Below are 21042 nucleotides of genomic sequence, written 5' to 3' on the forward strand. Positions count from 1 at the left end.
AAGCACCTCCGGGTGCAAGTAGATAAATAGGGACCGCTTACCAGCGGGAAGGTAAACGGCGTTTCCGTGTGCGGCTCTAGCTCGCCAGAGCAGCGATGTCACGCTGGCCACGTGACCCGGAAGTGTCTCCGGACAGCGCTGGCCCCTGGCCTCTTAAGTGAGATGGGCGCACAACCCCAGAGTCTGTCAAGACTGGCCCGTACGGGCAGGGGTACCTTTACCTTTACCTTTACTACAGTCGTACCTCAGAAGCCGAACGGAATTTGTTCCAGAAGCTTGTTCGACTTCCAAAACATTTGGAAGTTTGGAACATTTGGTGATTGTAAATTTCAATAAAAAATTTCAATAAAAAAAGGTGCGGCTTCCAATTGGTTTCCAGTTGTACAGGCAAGCCGGAAACAACAGCGGAAGCTGCGCTGGATGCTTGGCTTCCAAAAAAAGGTTCGAAAACTGGAACACTCACTTCCGGTTTTTCTCATTCGGGGAGCCAAGATATGACTGTATTCTGATGGTGGTCCTTGAGAAGAAAAGGAAAACAGCAACCTCCTTTATTTAAGGAAATCTAGCAACAAGAAATAGCAGGAGGAGGAATGTATATCCGTCATGTGAAGAGAGAGACGTTACCCAACCCCTTTGGGTCATCAGCAACCGTCTGAAATTGGACAAGAAGCTGTCAGATGACCCAGGAACGGATGAGCCTTGCCTCTTTTACATTAACATTGTAATCAGGGGTTGTGTATATGCTCTGTTAAACCAAGGAAAGGAGAAGCTGACACATTTTGAGAATCTGAGGATTAACATTAGGAACCAACACGAGGCTCATGATTAGTCTGTTCATAATTCATTTGGGGAAAGTGGGTGGCAAAACAGTCTTTAGACCCGGGGGCCAAATCTGGCCCTCTAAGCTTCTGCATCAGGCCCTCAGGACTCTCAGTAGTTCCTTCTCCAGGACACACTCCCCACTGTTCCTGCTGCAGTAATGTTATAGAATTAAGTGAAATTGGATAAAGAATAGGTGAGAATGTAAAGATACAATAAATTATTAAGATAAAAGCAAAAATGGAAAGCATTTGCTGAAATAACTAACTGAATTATAATACAAAAAAGGGAGGTGTGACGAGGTCAGGGAAACAAGTAAATGAAAGATAAGATATGGAAAGATTGATTTGTTTTTAATTGTTTTTATTTTTCTTTGTATTTTGTATTTTCTGTTTTCTTTTTGTAATTCTTTGAAACTTTAATAAATATTATTAAAAAAAAAAAAAGTTAAGAGAGACAGTTACTGATCCATCTGCTTATGCCTCTGCCTACCACTGCCATGTGACCCACCCCTCTCCAAAAGGTTTCCTGTGTGGGAACTTGGCCCTTGACCAAAAAAGAGATTTTCCATACCTGCTCCAGACCCTTCAATGCACCCAGTCACTAGTCACTCTTTCAAAGGTGTGTCTCAGGCCCTACCTCCCTCAGATCTTCATTTTCCTTGCCAATGGCAGGTGGAATAACAAAAAGGGCTTGATTCAGTGGCTGCAGGCTTTTTGAAGGCCCTAGATATCACTGTGTCCCATGACAATACTTTTTAATAGCCACACTACTAGCTTAAGATGATTTAAACGTGCAATCACGGCATCTTAACATTTGTTTCTTCTAGAAGCACAGCAAACAGTAATTCCTTTGGAATAACCAGGGGTGGGTGAGAGGGAAGCAAGAGAGTCACTGCTTTTTGCAAATGCATTTCAAGGAGGCAAGAAGGAAGTGGTCATATAGAGGAAAGGAAAGCGGAAAACAGAAATTATGGGCTGTTAAGACAGGATCATTTTGTTAGAGAACTGATTCTTTAAGGACTAAACTGTTTACACATTTATAATCAAATATAAACATGGAGCTTCTCTCTGCATGGGCTTTCCCATTCCCTTCACTGCCCTCCAATAGTAAATAACTGAACTGATGCAGTGTTGCAGTTTTGATTCAACCATTTATCCTCCAGTATGACTGGATAATCAACTTAATTTTCCTGATACAGATAGGTAGCTGTGTTGGTCTGCCATAGTCAAAACAAAACAAAATTCCTTCCAGTAGCACCTTAAAGACCAACTAAGTTAGTTCTTGGTATGAGCTTTCGTGTGCATGCACACTTCTTCAGATACCTGGAAGGAATTTTTTTTGTTTTAATTTTCCTGATGCTAGCATGCTGATGCTAGCTGGTAGTATTTGCTTTCCTTGTTATGCTTACCATGGTCAAATTTGAACTCTTTGCCCTGAAATATGGTCATTGCTTCCAGATTCAATGCACAGACTCCACGCATGAAGGCCTTCTTCATAGCATCTTCATAATCATGTCTTTTGTTCTGCATTTCCATGAGCTCAGATTTCGACTTCTCCAGTGCAATATTTAACTAGCAAGGAAACAAAAGATGTCTAACAAGTGTATTTGGGGGGCCATTTCTCTTACAGAAAGTCTTGAGAGATATTGAGATTAGGTACATATACTGCAGGGTACTGGCCCCTTTGTGGCAAAAAGGAGATGGGAGAACTATATCACCACCACCATTAGAGACTTAAAATAGGCTAATGCTCGGAAACTGCAGTGAGGACTGGAGTGCAACTCACATTGCCAGGTGCAGCTTTAAATAGCTGGAAGAGGCAACTCGATAGCACAGAAGTGGCATGGAGACAGGGGTGGGAGAGATGGCTATAGGCATTCAACATAGGAGCAGACCACCTTGCTCTGAATTGTCATTTCAAGGCTGGTGTTAAAAGCTGTGAAATGACACTGCCTGGAATGACTAACAACATTTCAACACAGCAAATAGCTGTTTATTTTGAGCATTTGACCACAAACACTACAGTGAACTCCCTGAATATATGCTTCTGTGGTAGCAAAGTCTCTCTTACATTCCTTATAGCCTCTCTGATTTTCAGGCTGATCACTCAACTTTTCCTCACTACTTGGATGTTATGAAATCTCAGCACACTTAATTACTACAACTCACTTGAAGCTAAATTCCTCAGTCTCATCAGATCTGCTTTTGAACAAAATAAAGCACCAGAAGCCATAACAAAATCCAAAGCTAGGACCAATTTCTGTTTGACTTTATTATGGCATCAATACTGCTTACTATAACAAAGGCTTAAAAATAAATAGTAAACCCTCATAGTTAAAATACTTTCACTGTATGGACAAACACTGCTTCCTGCTCCACTGGAGAAATGATGCCTTTTTAAAAATTGGTTCATCAGGAAAATAGTCCTTTAGAATTTTCCTTACCTCTTGAAGTTGACTTTCATAGGTATTGGATAGCGAAACACGTACAGATTCAGCACTTGATTGACAAGCCCTTTCCACAGTTTCTTTCCATTTTACATGGATGCGAGAGCGCCAAGTTGCCCAAGCTTTCTTCAATAAACCCATTTCATATAACCGATCAGCCAGTCTATTTGTGTACATCTAGAGAAGGAGTGAAAATCAGTGTCAGGTCTGAAATTCCTATTCATTAGTCAGCTGCCTTATGTCAACAGGGCACAAAACAGGTTTTCATCTGCTCTGGCTAAGCTGTGATTAAATCACTCCAGCATTCTTCTAGTGCAGTAAAAGCAAGATAGAGGTTTTTGGGATATATATTGCCATATTTAACCCACAGCGTTGCCTAACAAGTGCTGGGCTAGTGGATGTGCTGGTGTTAAGTCATGTTAGAATTCAGACAAAGATGCTTAGTTGCTACTGAGTAGCAAAAAGGGTTAATGAAATACCTTTTAATTTTTCCATGCATATTGCCTCATGGGAACAAGATCCAAGCATAATCTTTTCAGTGCAAGATGTTACCTTTGCATTGCCCCACCTGTCGATAGCTCAGTTAGTTGCTTCAAGGAAAAGAGGGCACCAGTTTCCAAGAAGACAGACTGAAAACTGCAGATTTGTTCAGTTTTTTTATTCATCTTACTTTAAAGGAAGGATTTTGTTTGTTTGTTTAAAAGAATCAAGACATTCTTCATCGACAGGCCCTGCAGGAGTTCTAATCCTTAGAAATTCAACTATCAACATTCATGTTTACCTCATGTCTGGCATCTTGTTTGCCCATGAAATGCTGAAGGCGCCACTTTGAGAATTTCTTCATTAGCTCTATTCTGTCCTTTTGTTTCTCAATTGCATGTGTCAAATTGGCAATTATCTAAACAAAGCAAAGTGAAGAAAATGGGAAAAATGCATAGAGGACATTTATCAGCTGCTACACAGTAATTTTTAGGGACGTGGGTGGCACTGTGGGTTAAACCACAGAGCCTAGGATTTGCCGATCAGAAGGTCGGTGGTTCGAATCCCCACAATGGGGTGAGCTCCCGTTGCTCGGTCCCTGCTCCTGCCAACCTAGCAGTTCGAAAGCACGTCAAAGTGCAAGTAGATAAATAGGTACTGCTCCGGCGGGAAGGTAAATGGCGTTTCTGTGCGCTGCTCTGGTTCGCCAGAATCGGCTTAGTCATGCTGGCCACATGACCCGGAAGCTGTACGCCAGCTCCCTCGGCCAATAAAGCGAGATGAGCGCCGCAACCCCAGGGTCGGCCATGACTGGACCCAATGGTCAGGGGTCCCTTTACCTTTACTTTACACAGTAATTTACTTAAATTGATCCAAAAAAATCTGACAGACAGTGCCATTAAAGCACTACCTGCAGTTCCCTTTCATAGCAGGCATCTCACCCAATGCCAATCACCATTCAATGGTGGCATAAGCAAATAGTAAGAAAATGGCTGGCAACCCACAAATACATTAACTGAACAAGACATAATGGTTTGGTGTTAGGAATCATCTCAGCAGCCAAGGAGGAAAAAGGGATTCAGCCTAAAGGTAAACCTTTCCTTGTTAATTAATTAAATTTCTACTCTACTCTTCTTCCCAAAGGAGGCCAGGGTGTCAAACAATTGATAAAACATCTTAAAATCAATTCCAATATTGAGGCAGACCAAGAAAGATCTCAGCTCAAAAGGCTGGTTGAAAGAGGAAGGTCTTCAGTAGGGGCTGAGACTGTGCCTGTACAATATTGAAGGGGAGGGGCCACAACACTAAAGGCCTGATTCCTGCATTGGGCGGAACAGACCTGATAGAAGCACACAACTCCCTTGTTGCAACAACTCTGAGGGCTACCAGTCTGTTTCTGGGCACAATTCAAAGTGCTGCTTATCACCTATAAAGCCCTATATGGCTCAGGTCCAGGCAATCTGAAGGACCATATTCTCTCACATGAATCTGCCCACAGGCATGTTTGGTGGGAACGTGGGAGAGGGCCTTCTCAGTGGCTGCTCCCAGGCCTTGAACTCCCTTCCTAGAGAGGCTAGACCTCTCCTTGTTGTCCTTCCGCTGGCTGGTGAAGACTTTTATTCCAGCAGGTTTTGGGGAATCAATTGCTCTTAAGGAAAGAACTCTTGATAGTGTGCTGTACTGTTGCTGTTTCAGTGTGAATATGCATGTTTTCTATCTGCATTTTAAAAGGGTTTTTTCACATAGTTTCTTTTTAATGATAACCTTTTATATGTTTTTAGCCATGTGTGTTTTATCTGTACAGTTGTACCTTGGAAGTCAAACAGCTTAGTTCCCGTTTTGGCCCCGAACGTTGCAAACCTGAAAGTGACTATTCCAGTTTGCAAACTATTTTTTGAAGCTGAACGCCTGACAGGGCTTCCGCGGCTTCTGATTGGCTGCAGGAGCTTCCAAGGTACGACTGTATTTGTTTTAGTGTTTGTGAGCTGTCTTGAGTCCTAGTTCTGGGGGAAAGGCAGGATATGAAGGAATGAATAAAGATAAAGGATGGTGTCCACAGGAGACCCTCACCTACAGAGTGATTGACTGGGTATATAAGGGGCAATGCGATCTTTCAGATTCCTAGTTCCAAGCTGTATAGGGCTTTATGCACCCAAACCAGCACCTTGAACTTAGCCCAGCAGCTAATCTGCAACACTGTAGGAATTGTTACAATAAATTAGCAAAAAGTGTTACCTCATCTTTTCTCCCTATTGAAATTTCATATGTATGCAGCAGTTCCTTCAGGTTCTCCATCTGATTGGTCAGTTGTCTCACATGGGCTGCATGTTTCTCTCTTTCTTGTCTCAATTCTAGCGTGTGGTGTTCAATGAAATGAAGCTTCCACTTCCTCAGTTCAGTCAGAACATTGGTCTGAAGAATTAAAGGGGGAAGTTTAGTGAAGAAATTGAACTAACCCTAGCCCATCAAACACATACAATGAAGTGTAACACTGCTATTATAGAAAGTAGTTCCACATTCCACAGAAAAGTTAAACGATAATGCTTCATTAAGAAGTATGTACGAGCAGAAAGAGGACAGCATATCTTTTTCACATGCCACAACACACATTCAGGCTCTTTGGTACATGACATTTATTTATTGTTTATGAAAGTATCTATATACTGCCTTTCCGCAAAATATCAGGGTGATGCACAGCAATATAAAAGCAGTATGGAACAATCATTCAAATGGCTGGCTCACTTTTAGGTGTCAGCTTTGAACATCTAAATTCATGAATCCATAGAACCTATGCAGGGCCTTCTCTGAAGAGCAGTTAAATTAGAACATTGGACCACAAGAGCCCAGTATCACAGAAACACAAGGCAGATGGTTTTGTTTTTTTACTTGCTTTGATATGCGAGTCCAATGCAAATAGCTCATTCAAATGCCAATTTTTTCATATACGTTTCACTCAGGTAATCCAATCTTAAGAAAGCAGGAGTGTAATTATATTTTGACAGCTGTTGTTCAGAGTTCCAAGTGGAGGGAATTTGGTTTCTAATCTGCAGTTCAGGCTGTTTTCTGTTCAGAGGGACTTGGAGCCTTAGGCTCTATTCTCAGCGGACATCAATGTGTGCCATTTGGGAATACCACTCCCATCAGCCCCAGCTGGCTGGCCAGTGATCAAGTGGATGATGGGAACTGTAGCCCACAACATCAGGAGGATATCATATTGACTAACCTTCCTCTAACTAGACACGATGCACAGCCACTGAGACTACAGCACTTAAAAAAAAAAAAGTGGTAGCAGAAAAGCAATATTAGAAGAAGAATTTAGAGCAGCAGAGTCCTCTTGTCTATTTGCACGCGAAGCTCCACTGGGGAAGAACAGCTGGGGCTGGGTGTCTTAGAACAGCGAAACAATGGGTAGGCAAAAAGTCCTGCCCCCACCTATTCCTACAGTCTAAATTTGCTGCTTCTGAAGCGGTTTTGCTATTTAAAAAAACAGCACAGTATATCTTTCGTTGGGGTTTATTACACACAGATTCTCAGTTGCTTTCCTTTTGGAACAACCTTTCTGACATGACTAACTTTTGAAATCAAAAGATCTTTTTTTTCCACACGAAAGATATGTTCAAATGCCACTCAATCAAGGTTGGTTCTTTAATCTTAAAAAACCCAGCAGAAACAGTGATAAAAGGAAACATTTCTAGAACAGGGGATTTTGTTCCGAGGGCTGGCACAAGAAGTTGCACAAGCTGATGTGGGCAGACCGCACCATCTCTTCTTGCTTCCAGCTTACCTTGCATCGCCACTGTGTTAGTGGTAGCAGGATGTCATGGTATTGAAGGAGAATGAAGGGGAGGAGGAGAGACAGGCAGAGGAAGGGGGGCAGGAAGTGGCGGTGGAGGAAAGAAGGGAAAGCCAGGAGGAGGGACAGCTCACAGATGTTGGAACAGAGCCTCAACACCGCACAGGAAGTTCTGGCACAGACAGTGAAGCAATGCCTGTTCCGTCCGCCCAGGAAAGGAGAGTGTTAAAGAGGAGGGGACAGAGACATCACATGAAAATTCCACGTCTTTTCTGTTGGAGAAGGGGCGGGTGTAAGACACTCCAAGAATCTGAGCCGGAGGATTCGGATGCATGATTGTAACGTGCTGCTTGTACATATGTAAAATAAAGGCTGTATATATGTATCTCTGAGTGAGCAGAGGCATTTCTTGCGGAGAGTGTTCACAAGCAATCACACAGGACTGGCAAGATCAATGCCATGAAGAGGGGCTTGGGTGGATAGGCAGCAGTGGTGGCCAGTGGGGAGGAGTAGCCATGGTAGTGGCATATGGGGAGGAGCATGAGCCACACCCCTCCCAATCTGCCACCTGAGCCATGTGGCTCAGTACTGCTCAGGTAGGTCAAGGCCCTGCAAACAGTACAGGATTGACTTAGAGCCTCTTGAAAACACCACTTTGTTTTACTTGGCCAAAGCACTCACCATGCATTTCCCATGCACATTTTGTCACTAAATATTCAAAATGTTGCAAAAGACAAAGCTATCTGCAAGATGATTTTATAATTAATGCAAAGTTAAATACCTTAAGACTTCCACTCCAGAGATCAAGTATGCTCTCTATTTGGGTCACTCTTTCATCCGAAAGGCTTAAATCAGTCACATTTGACTCTTGAATATCTCTTTGACTAGATGAGGACCCTTCTGAAGAGCTGTCTTCTGAACGGACTGGACAAAGACCCCCCACGTTCGTACGAGCCGGCTCCTTTATTGCTGTTGAAACTGAAAAAATGAAAAAAGGAAGAGAGCATTTAGATTTTCCACATCCTATCACTCAACTTACTTGGTGCAAGTCAAACAAAAGGTTTACAAAGCCAGTGTTGGCTTTTTTCAACACAGCAAAAAGTACTGTGGCATCTTAATTGGAAAACAAATTTATTACAGGGTATGCTTTCCTGGACTAGAGTTGACTTCATTAGATGCCTTAGTACCTTATGTTGCAGCAACAGACTAGCACAGTTGTTGCTTGGAAAGCTTTCGCTGGTCACTGTAAGCAAGCTATTTGACCTTAAGAGACTGATACCTTAAGCCCACCCCGGGAAGTCGCCATTTGCTAAACCATAGTTAATATATACTGTACATAGTTGAACCACAATATAAAGAACCCCTTTAACAAAGATGGTTTCCACAGCAAAGCATTTCTTACACCTTCCCCCAATGGTAACAGAAACTATTTAAAAAATGGGGGGGAGGCAGTTTTGAGATTAAGCGGAAGGGATATTTATCATGGGGTGGTGGTGGAAGAGGCAATGCTCCATTCCATGTAAGGACCACCCCTCATGCTTCTCTACATAGTAGCTATTCTAGAAATACATACACTCGACAGACCATAGGCTGGACACTGAGCAAACTTGCAGGTAAAATTGTGTGTTAACCGTCAGTTCAAACCCCTAGGCACCCATCAAGTTAGCCTGGGCCAGACACTATTTCAGCATAACCACAGCATTTATTTGAAAAAGAAAAGCATGAAACCCCTATGTGCCGTATCTGTAAACTGAACCTTAATGAGAGTTTTTAAGCAGTAGATACACGAGTCAACATTTTATTTCTCATCCCAGTTAAGTTATACCTTCTATCCTTGTTGTCCGAGTAGATGTAGCAAAATCAGAAGGTCTCCCTTGTTTCCTCCGTCTCACTGCTGCAGTTTCATGTCTGCGCTCATCCATTACTGGACTTATTCCTGTTTCAAATATGAGGATTGACCAGATTTGCATAGGCTGGTATAGGGCACTTCAGAACACCACTAATGAAAATAATCTTATGCTGGAAGCTGAAACTAGGATTGCAACACTAACAAAATGGTCCCAATATGCTCTCCTAGTACTGTTAGAATGGAAGCAAGCAGTAGCAGGACTGCAGTCTTGGTGTAACTAACTATGCGCTAGAGCTCCCCAAAGCCTTTGAGTTGAGGAAGAAGAACAAGCAATTTATTTGTGTGTGTTCCAAAGTCTGTTACTTCCCGCTGAAAGGGAAATTTCACTAAATGCTAGATTTACTGGGTGAAAAATAAAATAAATGCCAAGCATTAGAAAATCACAAGGGGCTGCTAACAACACAGTAGAAAGTTTGGCAATATATTTTCAAAGACAAGAGATAAAGTCAGCTTTAACACAGATCCACTGAAGTGCAACAGTTCAATACTGGAGGACCAGCACCTTAGGAGAAACCAGCACTTAACCGCCTGGAGATGAGTCACTGCTGCTCAGTAATTTATTGCATTAGTCTTACAAGTTTTCAGATTTAATTAACTAAGCAGATAACACAGGACAGGAAATTAAATTTTAGTGTTTAAACCATTCAAATGCTAGATTTAACAATGCAGCCTGTTTTATTCTGATATTTCTTCTTTATAGGACAGGAAGCTTCTTTGAAGATAATTGTTATCCTTAGATCTATCATTTCAAAGGAAGGCTTGTTATTAGTAATTGGAGTTCTCCCACCAAAGCATACTAGATTTAATCCACAAAACAGGTTTTTCAGTTCGAAATTTTTGCAAAAGCATCAACTCTTCTGGATGCTCACAGTACTAAAACTCTACAGCTTATGAGACGATGGCAATCCCAAATGCAGAGTTCATAATTCTAATGAAAAGCAGATGTGTACTGGGTAAAACCAGGCAGATAAAAAATAAGAGGTCAATATTTCCCAGAACATTTCTACATACTTGCTGCTTTGGATGACCAGGCTCCATAAAGCTGGAAATATGGCAGTCCAGGTTGCAGTATCCATACCTACATGCCCAAATCCCTGGGAATTCATGCCCTTTTTCTATGCATTTATTTGTGGGAGTTCACAAAAGCACTCCACCTACAGACATCCCATGATAAGGGAATATGGCCATCCTTTTCAAGACTGGTTTTATGCTTGATACTCATGCCTTTGTTAAACACTCTCAGACACAAGGGCCCTTGAAACAGGAGAGGACTGCAGAAGTGACTTTCAGGTGGTTGAATCTAGCCGAGTCATTGTATGAGTGGAAGAGCTTGAAAGAAGAGAAGAAGAAGAGTTTGGATTTGGTATCCCGCTTTATCACTACCCAAAGAAGTCTCAAAGCGGCTAACATTCTCCTTTCCCTTCCTCCCCCACAAAAAACACTCTGTGAGGTGAGTGGGGCTTAGAGACTTCAAAGAAGTGTGACTAGCCCAAGGTCACTCAGCAGCTGCATGTGGAGGAGCTGAGACGCGAACCCGGTTTACCAGATTACAAATCTACTGCTCTTAACTACTACACCATACTGGTTCCCCAATGTGTTGGGGAACCCCGATCAGATTTTGGGGGATGCAGTGGGTGAGGGGAAATTCTGCTGTGGAAGCTGAAGTTGTTCACTCCCTCAGTGACTTCACTGGATCCAACCCAGGGTTTTGTTCTACATATTTTAGAAGGGGCCATTTTGCATACGCATTCAAGAATGTACTTCAGCCACAAAATTAAACTCCACCTGTGAACTAGATGGCTATTATAAACTCTTGTCAGTTCCTTCTTCAATGAACATGATCTAATGTGAAGGCTGCCTGCTTGGTAATTGTCTTGCTGGCAAAAACTAGAAATTTCATCACCTACTAGACACACTCACTAGAGAAGAATGAGCTGGGCTCATGCAAGACGCTGTTAGGCTCCAATGGCAGCTCAGCAGTAGGAAAGCCACTGTGATCTCCAGATGGTTTGAGGAGGAGGAGAAATTCCTAACGGTGTTTCGTCATACAGGTTGGGCTTACTACAACTGCAGCTAATCTGATATTAGCTTGCAAAAGTATTCCCTCCCCATTAAGGATGTGGGTACATATCCAGTAGCAGACCATCTTACAACTGCTCTTAGAACTACTGTAGAATTCTAGAGTCTTGCAATAATTTGAATTCTAGCAGTTTTGCTGCTGTACATAATTTGTTGTTTAAAGGTCTATTTTGTGCAAGGTCTTCAGACTCATGCTTGCTCAGAGACAAAAGGACCAATTTACCCTCAAGTGCTTCTCCCTCGCTTGGCATACAAGGCTAGTAAAATATGTTTCCACGTGCAGACCCTGCAGTAAAAACTCAAGACGGCATCATTATCTAAACCTTTTATTTTGTTGTCTATGAAATGAAACTGTGGAAGTTCAGGAACCTGCCTCAGCTCAGAGGGGGCAGGTCCACCCCCTATTTTCCCAGTTTTTCCCCAGACCTTCATATCACTAGTCAAGCTGATAGTGAAGCAGAACTGCATCCATTTGAAGACGTAAGAATCATAAGAGTTCCTGAAGCCACTGTATATATGAGTAAAACCAAGTCCTAGTAAGAACTGCTGCATCTCTTAAGATTCTATAAATCTTGCCACTTCAAACTGCCCTAGTTTATTTTTCTTGCAAAGTAAATAAACAAACTTTTGTAATTTTGAATAAATGCCTGTAAAAATTGGAACTATAGGGATGTCATACTTTCTGAATGCCTTGAAAGATTAAAGGCATTAACATGAATTAAAACTATTTCACATTTTCAAAAGGAAACAATATTAATGCAAATGTTACTTTTCAAAATGCCTCAGGATATATATTGTTAACTAAAAACAATGTCTGAAACAAATCATTAAAAGTCAATCACTCCTGTCTTCCAAGAAAGAAAAATATCACAAGGCGCCAGATTATAGGAACATAATGACTAGATAGGAAGAATTAAATGTTCATCTTGGCCAGAACTAGTCTACTCTGCTTGGCAAACGTATAAAAATATAGCACATATATAAACTGACAAATGAATATGTGCTATGAAATCTCCTTGAAGTAAATCATATTATGAGTTAACATGTTACCATGAATTAGATATCATGCCAATGGGAAACTCTGAATAATTTTAGAATGCTTCGTTGAAGATCAGGTAAAATATGAAGATCAGGTATATTTCATGTGGGACAACACAAAGTCATCCTCATCTGGGTTATGAGGTTTACTTGGTAGCAGAGCATTTGAGCATGAAAAAGAGTTCAGGTTTAATCCTGGGAATACAGTGCAGATAAATAAAGCATTGCCAACCTTTGCAATATGCTCACATACCAGTCAAGGTAATCCATTTCAAAATACAGTGGTGCCCCGCAAGACGAACGCCTCGCAAGACGAAAAACCCGCTAGACGAAAGGGTTTTCCGTTTTGGAGGCGCTTCGCAAAACGAATTTCCCTATGGGCTTGCTTCGCAAGAAGAAAGCCCATAGGGAAATCTCCGGGGACCTCTTTTAAATGCTAGCAGTGGGGAGCAAAGCCTTTCCCCCCCCCCGGCCTTCAGAAGAGGTCCAGGAAGGCCGGCGGGAGCCGAAAGGCTTTGCACCCCACTGCCAGCATTTTAAAAGCAGTCCGGGATAGCAGGGAAGCGCTTCCCGCTATCCCGGATGGCTTTTGAAGTCTCCGCTGTCCCGGGGGCTTTTAAAATGCTGGGGGACGGCAGCGAAGCCTTCGCTGCCGCCCGCCAGCATTTTAAGATCGCCCCGGGACAGCGGAGAAGTCTCCGCTCTCCCGGGAAGGCAGGCGGGGGGGGGGGAAGCAAAGACTTTCGCCCCCCGCCGGCCTTCAGAAGAGGTCGGGGGACAGACTGTCCCCGGACTTGGTCTGAAGGCGGTTTCCATAGGAACACATTGATTGATTTTCAGTGCATTCCTATGGGAAACGGTGCTTCACAAGACGAAAAACTCGCAAGACGAAAAGCCTTGCGGAACGAATTAATTTTGTCTTGCCAGGCACCACTGTATAAGGCATGGGAGGGCCTTCATTCTAATCACTAGTAACACCCTTTCCTGCACTGGCATTCCAGAGAGTTGGAGATAACTTCCTTTCATAAAAAACAACAACAAATCTCTCCTTATCTCCTGATAAATATCCATTTTCTATCACAAGTTACCTGCAGACTGCTGGCGAACCTCTATGCGATCCGACTGCCGTAATACACTTGGTTCAAACTTTGGGGTGACTACAGCATAACGAAGCAGCTCTTCATATTCATCCTGTCATAAAAGGACCACAAGACTGAATGTCAAAGGGAGCGACTGGGTTGAGTGCGACAGTTTGTGCCAGTTTACTGTGTAGGAAGGCTATTATCACGCCTTCTGCTTTTGCTATCTCATATTGTTTGGGAAATTGTCTTAATGTATTCATTGTAGTTTTATTGTATCTTTCTATGCATTAATATTTTGTTTACCACTTAGGGGGCCGTAACGTAACGCAAAGAATTGCAAAATTTGATGCCAAATCAAAAGTTCAAAATGCGGGAAGTTTAACTTGCTCTCTTTCTATTTCCATCCTTGCTCATTGCTTTTCCCATACAAAGCAGGCTACTGGTCTCAAGGTTTCCCTGCTTGCCAAATCTCTTAGTTGCTGAATGGAGAAAGACATGGCTTCTGGGATCCTGCCACCGCTCAGCCCTCCTATCCCCCCCCCCCACTGTGATAGCTTGTTGGTTTTTCAAACATTCCCAATATTTAAATTGAGTTACTGTATTAACACATATTATGCTCAAGACTACAACAAAACTGACAAAATCATATATATAAAAAAACCACAGCATCACCAAACACACAAACAAATTCAAAATTAGGTACTACTTTAAGGCATTACATGGTAACAGCCCATTAAACAATTCATCAAAATGTAACTGATGAAAAACCAATCTCAAAATAAATAGGTTCATAATTACCACACCATAAGAGTATTTTGAAAGTAAAAACTTAGTCCTGAACTAATTACCGTATTTTTCCCTCTATAACACGCACCTAACCATAACACGCACATCGTTTTCAGAGGAGGAAAACAAGGGGGGGGGGATTCTGAATGAAACAGTGGATGTATCATTTTTGTGCTTCATGCTGTGGCCACAGACATGTGATCTGATGGTGAATTTCGTGGTGACACAATGCAAAAATCCTGAGAATCCCTGTGGATCTGTGCTTTGTAACCACGTTTTTGTACCATTGCAGCCCCAGGCAACAGTGGGTGCATGAATTTTTTGGTGCAGGCTGTAGCCATGGACATGCTATGTGATCTGATGGTGAATTTGGGGTGACCCAATGTGCAAAGATCCTGAGGATCCATGTGGATCTGTGCTTTGTAACCACGTTTTTGCACCATTGTGGCCCCAGGCAACAGTGGGTGCGTGATTTTTTTGGTGCAGGCTTTAGCCATGGACATGTAATGCGATCTGATGGTGAATTTGGGGTGACGCAATGCAAAGATCCTGAGGATCCATATGGATCCGTGCTTTGTAACAACGTTTTAAGTGGGGAGGGAAGGAAAAACACAGAAGGAACAAGGAGCACGAGAGGGGTGTGCAGAGAAGCAGCTGGCTAAGAATGCAGGAGAGGGGTTTAATGGGAGGGAGGAAAGGAAGGCAAAAGTTTCCCCCCACCCACCCAAGCCAGCCCCCCCCCTTCCACCTGCATGTTTTCTGGCTGCCTGCGAGTCCCTAGAAAGCATTAGAGCACGGAGAGGAATTAGAAGGACGGACGTGATCCTTTCCTTTCCCCTCTGCTTGCCTGCAGGGCAGGGGATTTCCCTGCTCTTTGTTCCCTTTGAGCAAACACAGCAAGGAAACAGAGGTGGGTGGGCAGTAAGACCCTGAGGCAGAATGCAGGAAAGCAGCAGCTTCCTCTCTTCAGGCTTCCCTCCTCCTTGACGCGCGATTTGATTTTTGCCCCTGCACTCGCGCCAGTTGGCTCCAGGGACCACACATTCGCTCAATCACACGCACAGATATTTCCCCTTACTTTTTAGGAGAAAAAATCTGCATGTTATAGAGAGAAAAATACGGTAAAACACATATCTCACCTAACACAAAAAAATAATACTGTGACCATAAGCACACTTACTAGGTATCAAGCACCAGAAAAGCAGCACATTTAAAAAGGACAGAATATAGTTGCCAAGAAATTCATATGACGTAAGAAGTACGCAGTGCACTTGTGGGGCCAGCATCTCAACCTCCTCTCTTACCTGGGCCAACCTAAGTCCTTTCTTAGCTATCCCAAAAGTGAGGGCTCTGGGATCTGATGACAAGGATCAGAATACAGAGCCTCACCTTCATTCAACCACCAGGGAAAGAACCCGCCACCTGCAGTGGCTTCATGGAAAATACCCATGCAATGGACATCACTGCTGGTTTTGCACCCAACAGTGGATGTTGACAATAATATCTAATAGTAGGAGTAATAATTGTAATAATAATACCTAGGGGGAGGGTTGGATTCACAGGGCTTCTGTCTCTTTGGTGGTGGCAACTGGTAAGCAGATGGTAAGACGTGTCTCACAAGTCTTCTAAATTGTTGCTGCTGAGCTTAGTCCTTGATAGCAAAGCTACTGAGAGAAGGCAACACTATTACGGTAACTACTTCAACCACCTCAGGGCCTATGATCAGCAGGGGAAACCTTGTTGGTGCTGCTGCCTCTGGCTGCTGCCTGGTTGGAATTGGCCTGTGACAGGGCATTCTCAGTGGTGGTTCCTCATTTGTGGAATGTGTTCCCTGGTGAGGTGTACCCACCTCCCTAATTACTGACTTTCAGAAGACAGTTTAGAACATTCCTGTTTATTACCAACATTTGATGGCTAAAAGATACTGGCCAGGGCAACCTTAACATTAGGAACTGTGAGATACAATAGCTTTTAAATGTTTTAGATGTTCTAAATATTTTTATATGTTTCTTATTTATTTATTTTTAAATTGTATTGTTCAGTCATTTTGATGTTTGCCACCCTGGGTTCTTTTGGGAAGAAGGGTGGGACAGAAATTTAATAATATTACTTATGACACAGCTTCTGCAATATTGCCACTCAGAAGCCACTTCAGCAATCATCCTGAAACAGACAACCTTTTCACCCAAGTACTCACACTCAGAATCAACAAGGTGGCTCTCCCTCTCTGAAGGGCTGACACCCAAGCGCCCACTCATGACTGAGAAAGTGTGCCTTCTTGATGGGCTAAGGATCTGGTTTCCTCAGGAGAGCTACGGTCAGGGAGCAGCCAGCATTCAAATTATGCTAACTTGGGCCTGTGCATAGCCATCAGGAGGATTAGACCCACTGATCTGTAGTCCAAATGTGCCAACATTCCTGGTTCCTAACAGCACGCTTTGAACAAACATGTGCAGAGTGCCACTCAGAGCCCTGGCTGCTGGTCCACCTGCCAGCCTTACCTAAGCCTAGTGTGGCAGAGTTGTGCCCACCCTTAGATGAAAATACATAGCAGAAGACTAGAAATTTGAGCATCCGATTGTGGCCGTTATAAAAGGTCGACATGCTGCATTTATTTACGGAGATGTACATTGTACTACACTTATTCTTCTCTGCAGACATTTTGTACTGTTTCATTTTGCTAGATTTACTGGTTAATAGGATCTAAATGAAAGTTAACAGTTCTTAAGACATGCACTTTTAAAAAACATTGCACAATTTCCAAAAACTATTTCTAGCCTACCTGAAGTTCTGAAGAAACAGAGCTCCCTCGATCAGAGTCTTTTGGCAAAACTGGACTTGTGCTGTTCTCTTCAGATGATGACATCCCACACTAAGGTATACCTATTTTAAAAAAAAATCCAGAGGGTGAACTTCATTTTTTATCCAAATCACTTTTCTTCATATTGGCCAAACGTTCTTCTAAATCATTAATGGGCTCCAAACTTGAGGCAGGTAATCTTACGGGGTCACAAACTTTTCCATAACCAGTTCTAGTTCAATATTTGTGGTTCATTTAGGCTAGGAAGCAGAGTACTTCCTTACTTGCTACTCTCTTCCAAAAAAGTGTAATAAGGCTGGTTTTCTCAGAAGAATCTGCACTTCCTATTTACACTAACTAGAATACTATATTGAATAAAATCATAAGGGATTTTATTGCTTTCCCTGCTTTTGGGGAGTGATATTGCTGTTTTGTTACTATTGATTTACTGTTCATAGGTTTTGATATTGATTTTAATTATTTGTTTGGTAACGACTTGGAGTTTTGTTCAAAAGAAAAGTGGGATTATTCAATAAAATATAAATAAGCACTAGAAATAATATTGATTAGAACACTGAGTAAAACAAAAATCTAAAACATGGCCTGACACCTTGTCTCTATACCATTCTTTTTCTTTTGCAATTCAATGTACAAGTTAAGACAGACCATCATAAAACATTCTAACACATATTCACAGATAAACTAGAAGCAAATTAGCTTGCACTGCAGAATAACCTAATTTGGTCTATATAATCACCTTCTTTATACCATACACTAAGCTTCCACCCTCCAAATATGGAGCCTGCCAGAAACTCTTTCAGGTTATAAGACAGATCCAGCCTATGTGGCAAGAACCTGTTTTAAATAACTGTAAAGAGTCTTCTAAGGTCACATAAGCAGAATCTGCAGGTCTTGATTAAGACAAATGGAGTAGTTTACTGCTTTTGGGGAAGCATTACTCAAGTAAAGGTACCAACACCATGCAGAAATACTCTTTCAGCTGCTATTTCAATCAAGCTTTTATCTTAATCAGCTCTAAAGTGTTGCTTAAGGCTAATGCACAACAGATGCAGACACAGGAGGTTAAGGCGGACATATTTCAATTTTATCCAGCTGTCCTGAAAATGTGCAAAGTAGCCAATTTATAGCACTTTAAAGAGTGTTTAAAGCATATCACGCACAGTAACAAGAAGGCTGCAAAGAAGCTCATCTCCAAATTTCAAATAAGGGCATAAGAGAGGGAGACAGCAACTTTTCTATAGTCACTAAGTCAGCTCATATGGCTTAGGCTTAGGTTGGGAGTAAGAAACGACGGAGCTACCATGAGGGAAAAGTAGGTAACCAGGTTGCTTAGGCAACCCAACAGACTTAAAACACACACATGCACCTTCAAGCATGGGTCTGCTCATGTTCACGGAATGTGAATTAAAGTGCTGTGAAAAAACATACGTTGTGCGCATTAACAACAGTAGTGTAAAAGGCATGTTAGCAAGCATTTTGTAGCAGTAAGGCTACTGGACTGACAATCACACCCATATGGTTTTTTTCTTTTTATTGTATTGGTCTTCAGTCAGCGGCAACATTATTTTTGATTACTTATTTATTTCTCACTACATTAACACCCCGCCATTCCCCCCCAAAGATATCCAAGCAGCCTGCATGGTTCTCCCCATCCTCATTTCATCCTCTCAACAATCCTGTGAGGCAAGTTAGGCTGAGAGAGTGAGTGACTGGACCAGGCATAGGGAAACTCTACCCTTCAGATGTTTTCGGACTACAACTCCCATGATCCCTAGCTAACAGGACCAGTGGTCAGGGATGATGGGACTTGTAGTCCCAAAACATCTGGAGGGCCGAGTTTGCCTATGCCTGGACCAAGGCCACCCATCGAGTCGGGATGATGAAGCCTGCTCTCCTGTACAGCCCAACCACACGGGCTCAATTCTCACGCTCACCATCTCCTTTAACTCCTGCTTTCCTCTAGGCAACCCAAAAGAGAGCGTCGCTAGGGACACTAGTACAGGAAAGCCGCAGTTCTTACAAACCTACCTGGGAGTAAAGTCCCACTGTACTCAACGGGGCTTACTTCTGAGTAGGCACAAACAAGTGCATGCACTGTGAGTCGGAAAGGGGCCAACAGGCCTTAGAAGGCGCCAGGCAGAAGCGTGCAATTAGAAGGAAGTGCTGCGAAGCGTGCATTGCACGGAGAGAAGGGAAGAGACGCTTTCGCCCCTCTAGGCAACCGGCAGATGCAGAATTTAGAATGGAGCCTATTGCGCGTCAGGACGCGAGGAAAGTGACGCGCCTCCGCGACCCGGTGCTTCTCCAGCCTGCCCCCGGCTCGCTCGAGGTCCCCGCAGCCCCTTCCCCCGAAAGCCGCCTCCCTCACCTGAGCAGCCTCCTCCGCTCCTCACCTCCCCAGCAAGAGAAGCCTGACAGTTTCAAACTGCCAGCCCGGAAAGAAAGGGCGCCTGTGATTGGTCCCCGTCCTCTTGTTAAAGACCCGCTGACAGGGTAGTGTCGCGCAGCCCGCTTGATCGCCAATCGGCACTCCGAACACGCATTCGGAGGCGGGGCTTTGCTGGTTACGAAGGCCAATTAAAACCCCAGAAGCAAGGGCAGTTCGGCTAGGCTAGGGATTTTTTCTTTTTTTTTAAGGGCTTCCAGAGCGTGAGTTCTGACGTAACAGACCGGGCCGTCTCCCGCGTGCTGATTGGTTCGTTGATGGGAGCCCGGGCCCGAGAGGCGGGTAGCGAGAAGGCAGTTGAGGGGTAAGGAGGCCACGTGACAAGGGCGGGAGAAGGCGTCTGAGGGACGAAGCTTGGGCGGGGCGGAGCTGGAGGGTTTGTTGTGGTTACTCAGAAGCACCGCGCGAGCCCCCTTTAAGCGAGGCGGGGATTGTACCGAATTGAGGGTGCAGAGGATTGCAGTCTAAATGATAAGAGGGAATTGGAGGTGTTTGATTTGATCAAGATTCCGGCTGGTCTAGGGGATGGCAGAAAGATCTTCTGGAAGATCCCTTGATGATTTGCATTAGTTCTTAAGGGTTTCTCGTTCCCAGCTGCGTAACAGCAGCAGCAACGAAAATACTTTCCCTGACAAAATTAGGCTGAAGAAAGCCAAGCTGTGGGATTGAAAAATTATTATTATAAAACAACTACCTGACATTCAGAAGACATCTTAAGGCAGCCCTGTTCAGGGAAGTTTATAATGTATGACATTTTAGTGTATTTTTGGTCTCTGTGGAAGCTGCCCAGAGTGGCTGGGGAAACCCAGCCAGATGGGCGGGGTACAAATAATAAATTATTATTATTGAAAACAAATTCCTAGGAAGACAGGAAGGCACCTGCATTCTCCGGATTCTCCTGCTTTGCATAATGACCAAGAGTCGCTCCTGTACTGCGGAGGTTTAGCAGATTATTTCACTAAAATTTAAGCTACGTTTGCCTTTCCTCTCCTCACAAATAATGGAGTTTCCTATAGTAAAGACACTGGGGAATACTTAAAATGCCAGCGAGGCTGAAGTACTTGCTAAGAGTTAGTAGTATTTTAATATTTTGTTGGAAGCCGCCCAGAGTGGCTGGGGAATAAATAATAAATAATTAATAATGATAATAATAATTAGGAGTGCAGTTGAGAGATTCCCATAGGTACCTGGTGGTTGGTCACTATCAGAACAGGATGCTGGACTAAATGGGCCGCTGGTCTGATCCATCAGTCTCTTACGTTCTTACGGTGTACAAATCAACACATTTTGAGGATGCATGGACAGTTCCAGGGGAGTGCAGAGGAAGGTGAATTTCCATT

The 21042-nt window shown here is 43.1% G+C and overlaps 1 protein-coding gene across 7 annotated transcripts in view; it reads right to left on the reverse strand.

Annotated features, from left to right (window-relative positions):
• POC5 (POC5 centriolar protein) overlaps positions 1-19741 on the reverse strand; it is a 35331-nt gene extending 15590 nt beyond the window's left edge. For 3 of the 7 annotated variants that reach the window (XR_014556283.1, XM_083703221.1, XM_083703218.1), the window contains exons 1-9: positions 19625-19741; positions 17218-17318; positions 13656-13758; positions 9367-9477; positions 8323-8519; positions 5984-6160; positions 4050-4166; positions 3266-3445; positions 2231-2393 (exon numbers count right to left, since the gene is read on the reverse strand). Coding sequence is in view for 5 of the 7 variants with exons in the window: in XM_083703221.1 (XP_083559347.1) it covers positions 2231-2393; positions 3266-3445; positions 4050-4166; positions 5984-6160; positions 8323-8519; positions 9367-9477; positions 13656-13758; positions 17218-17301 (1132 nt within the window). In the remaining 2 variants the exon portion in view is untranslated. Of the gene's footprint in view, positions 1-2230; positions 2394-3265; positions 3446-4049; positions 4167-5983; positions 6161-8322; positions 8520-9366; positions 9478-11370; positions 11608-13655; positions 13759-17217; positions 17319-19284 lie in introns of those variants that run through there. The other 4 variants (XR_014556284.1, XM_083703220.1, XM_083703219.1 and 1 more) reach the window with 4 other exon arrangements.
• Between the last annotated feature and the right edge of the window lie 1301 nt (positions 19742-21042).

Source organism: Podarcis gaigeae (assembly GCF_964106915.1).
Source record: "Podarcis gaigeae genome assembly, chromosome: 11".
Taxonomy (NCBI): Eukaryota; Metazoa; Chordata; class Lepidosauria; order Squamata; family Lacertidae; genus Podarcis; species Podarcis gaigeae.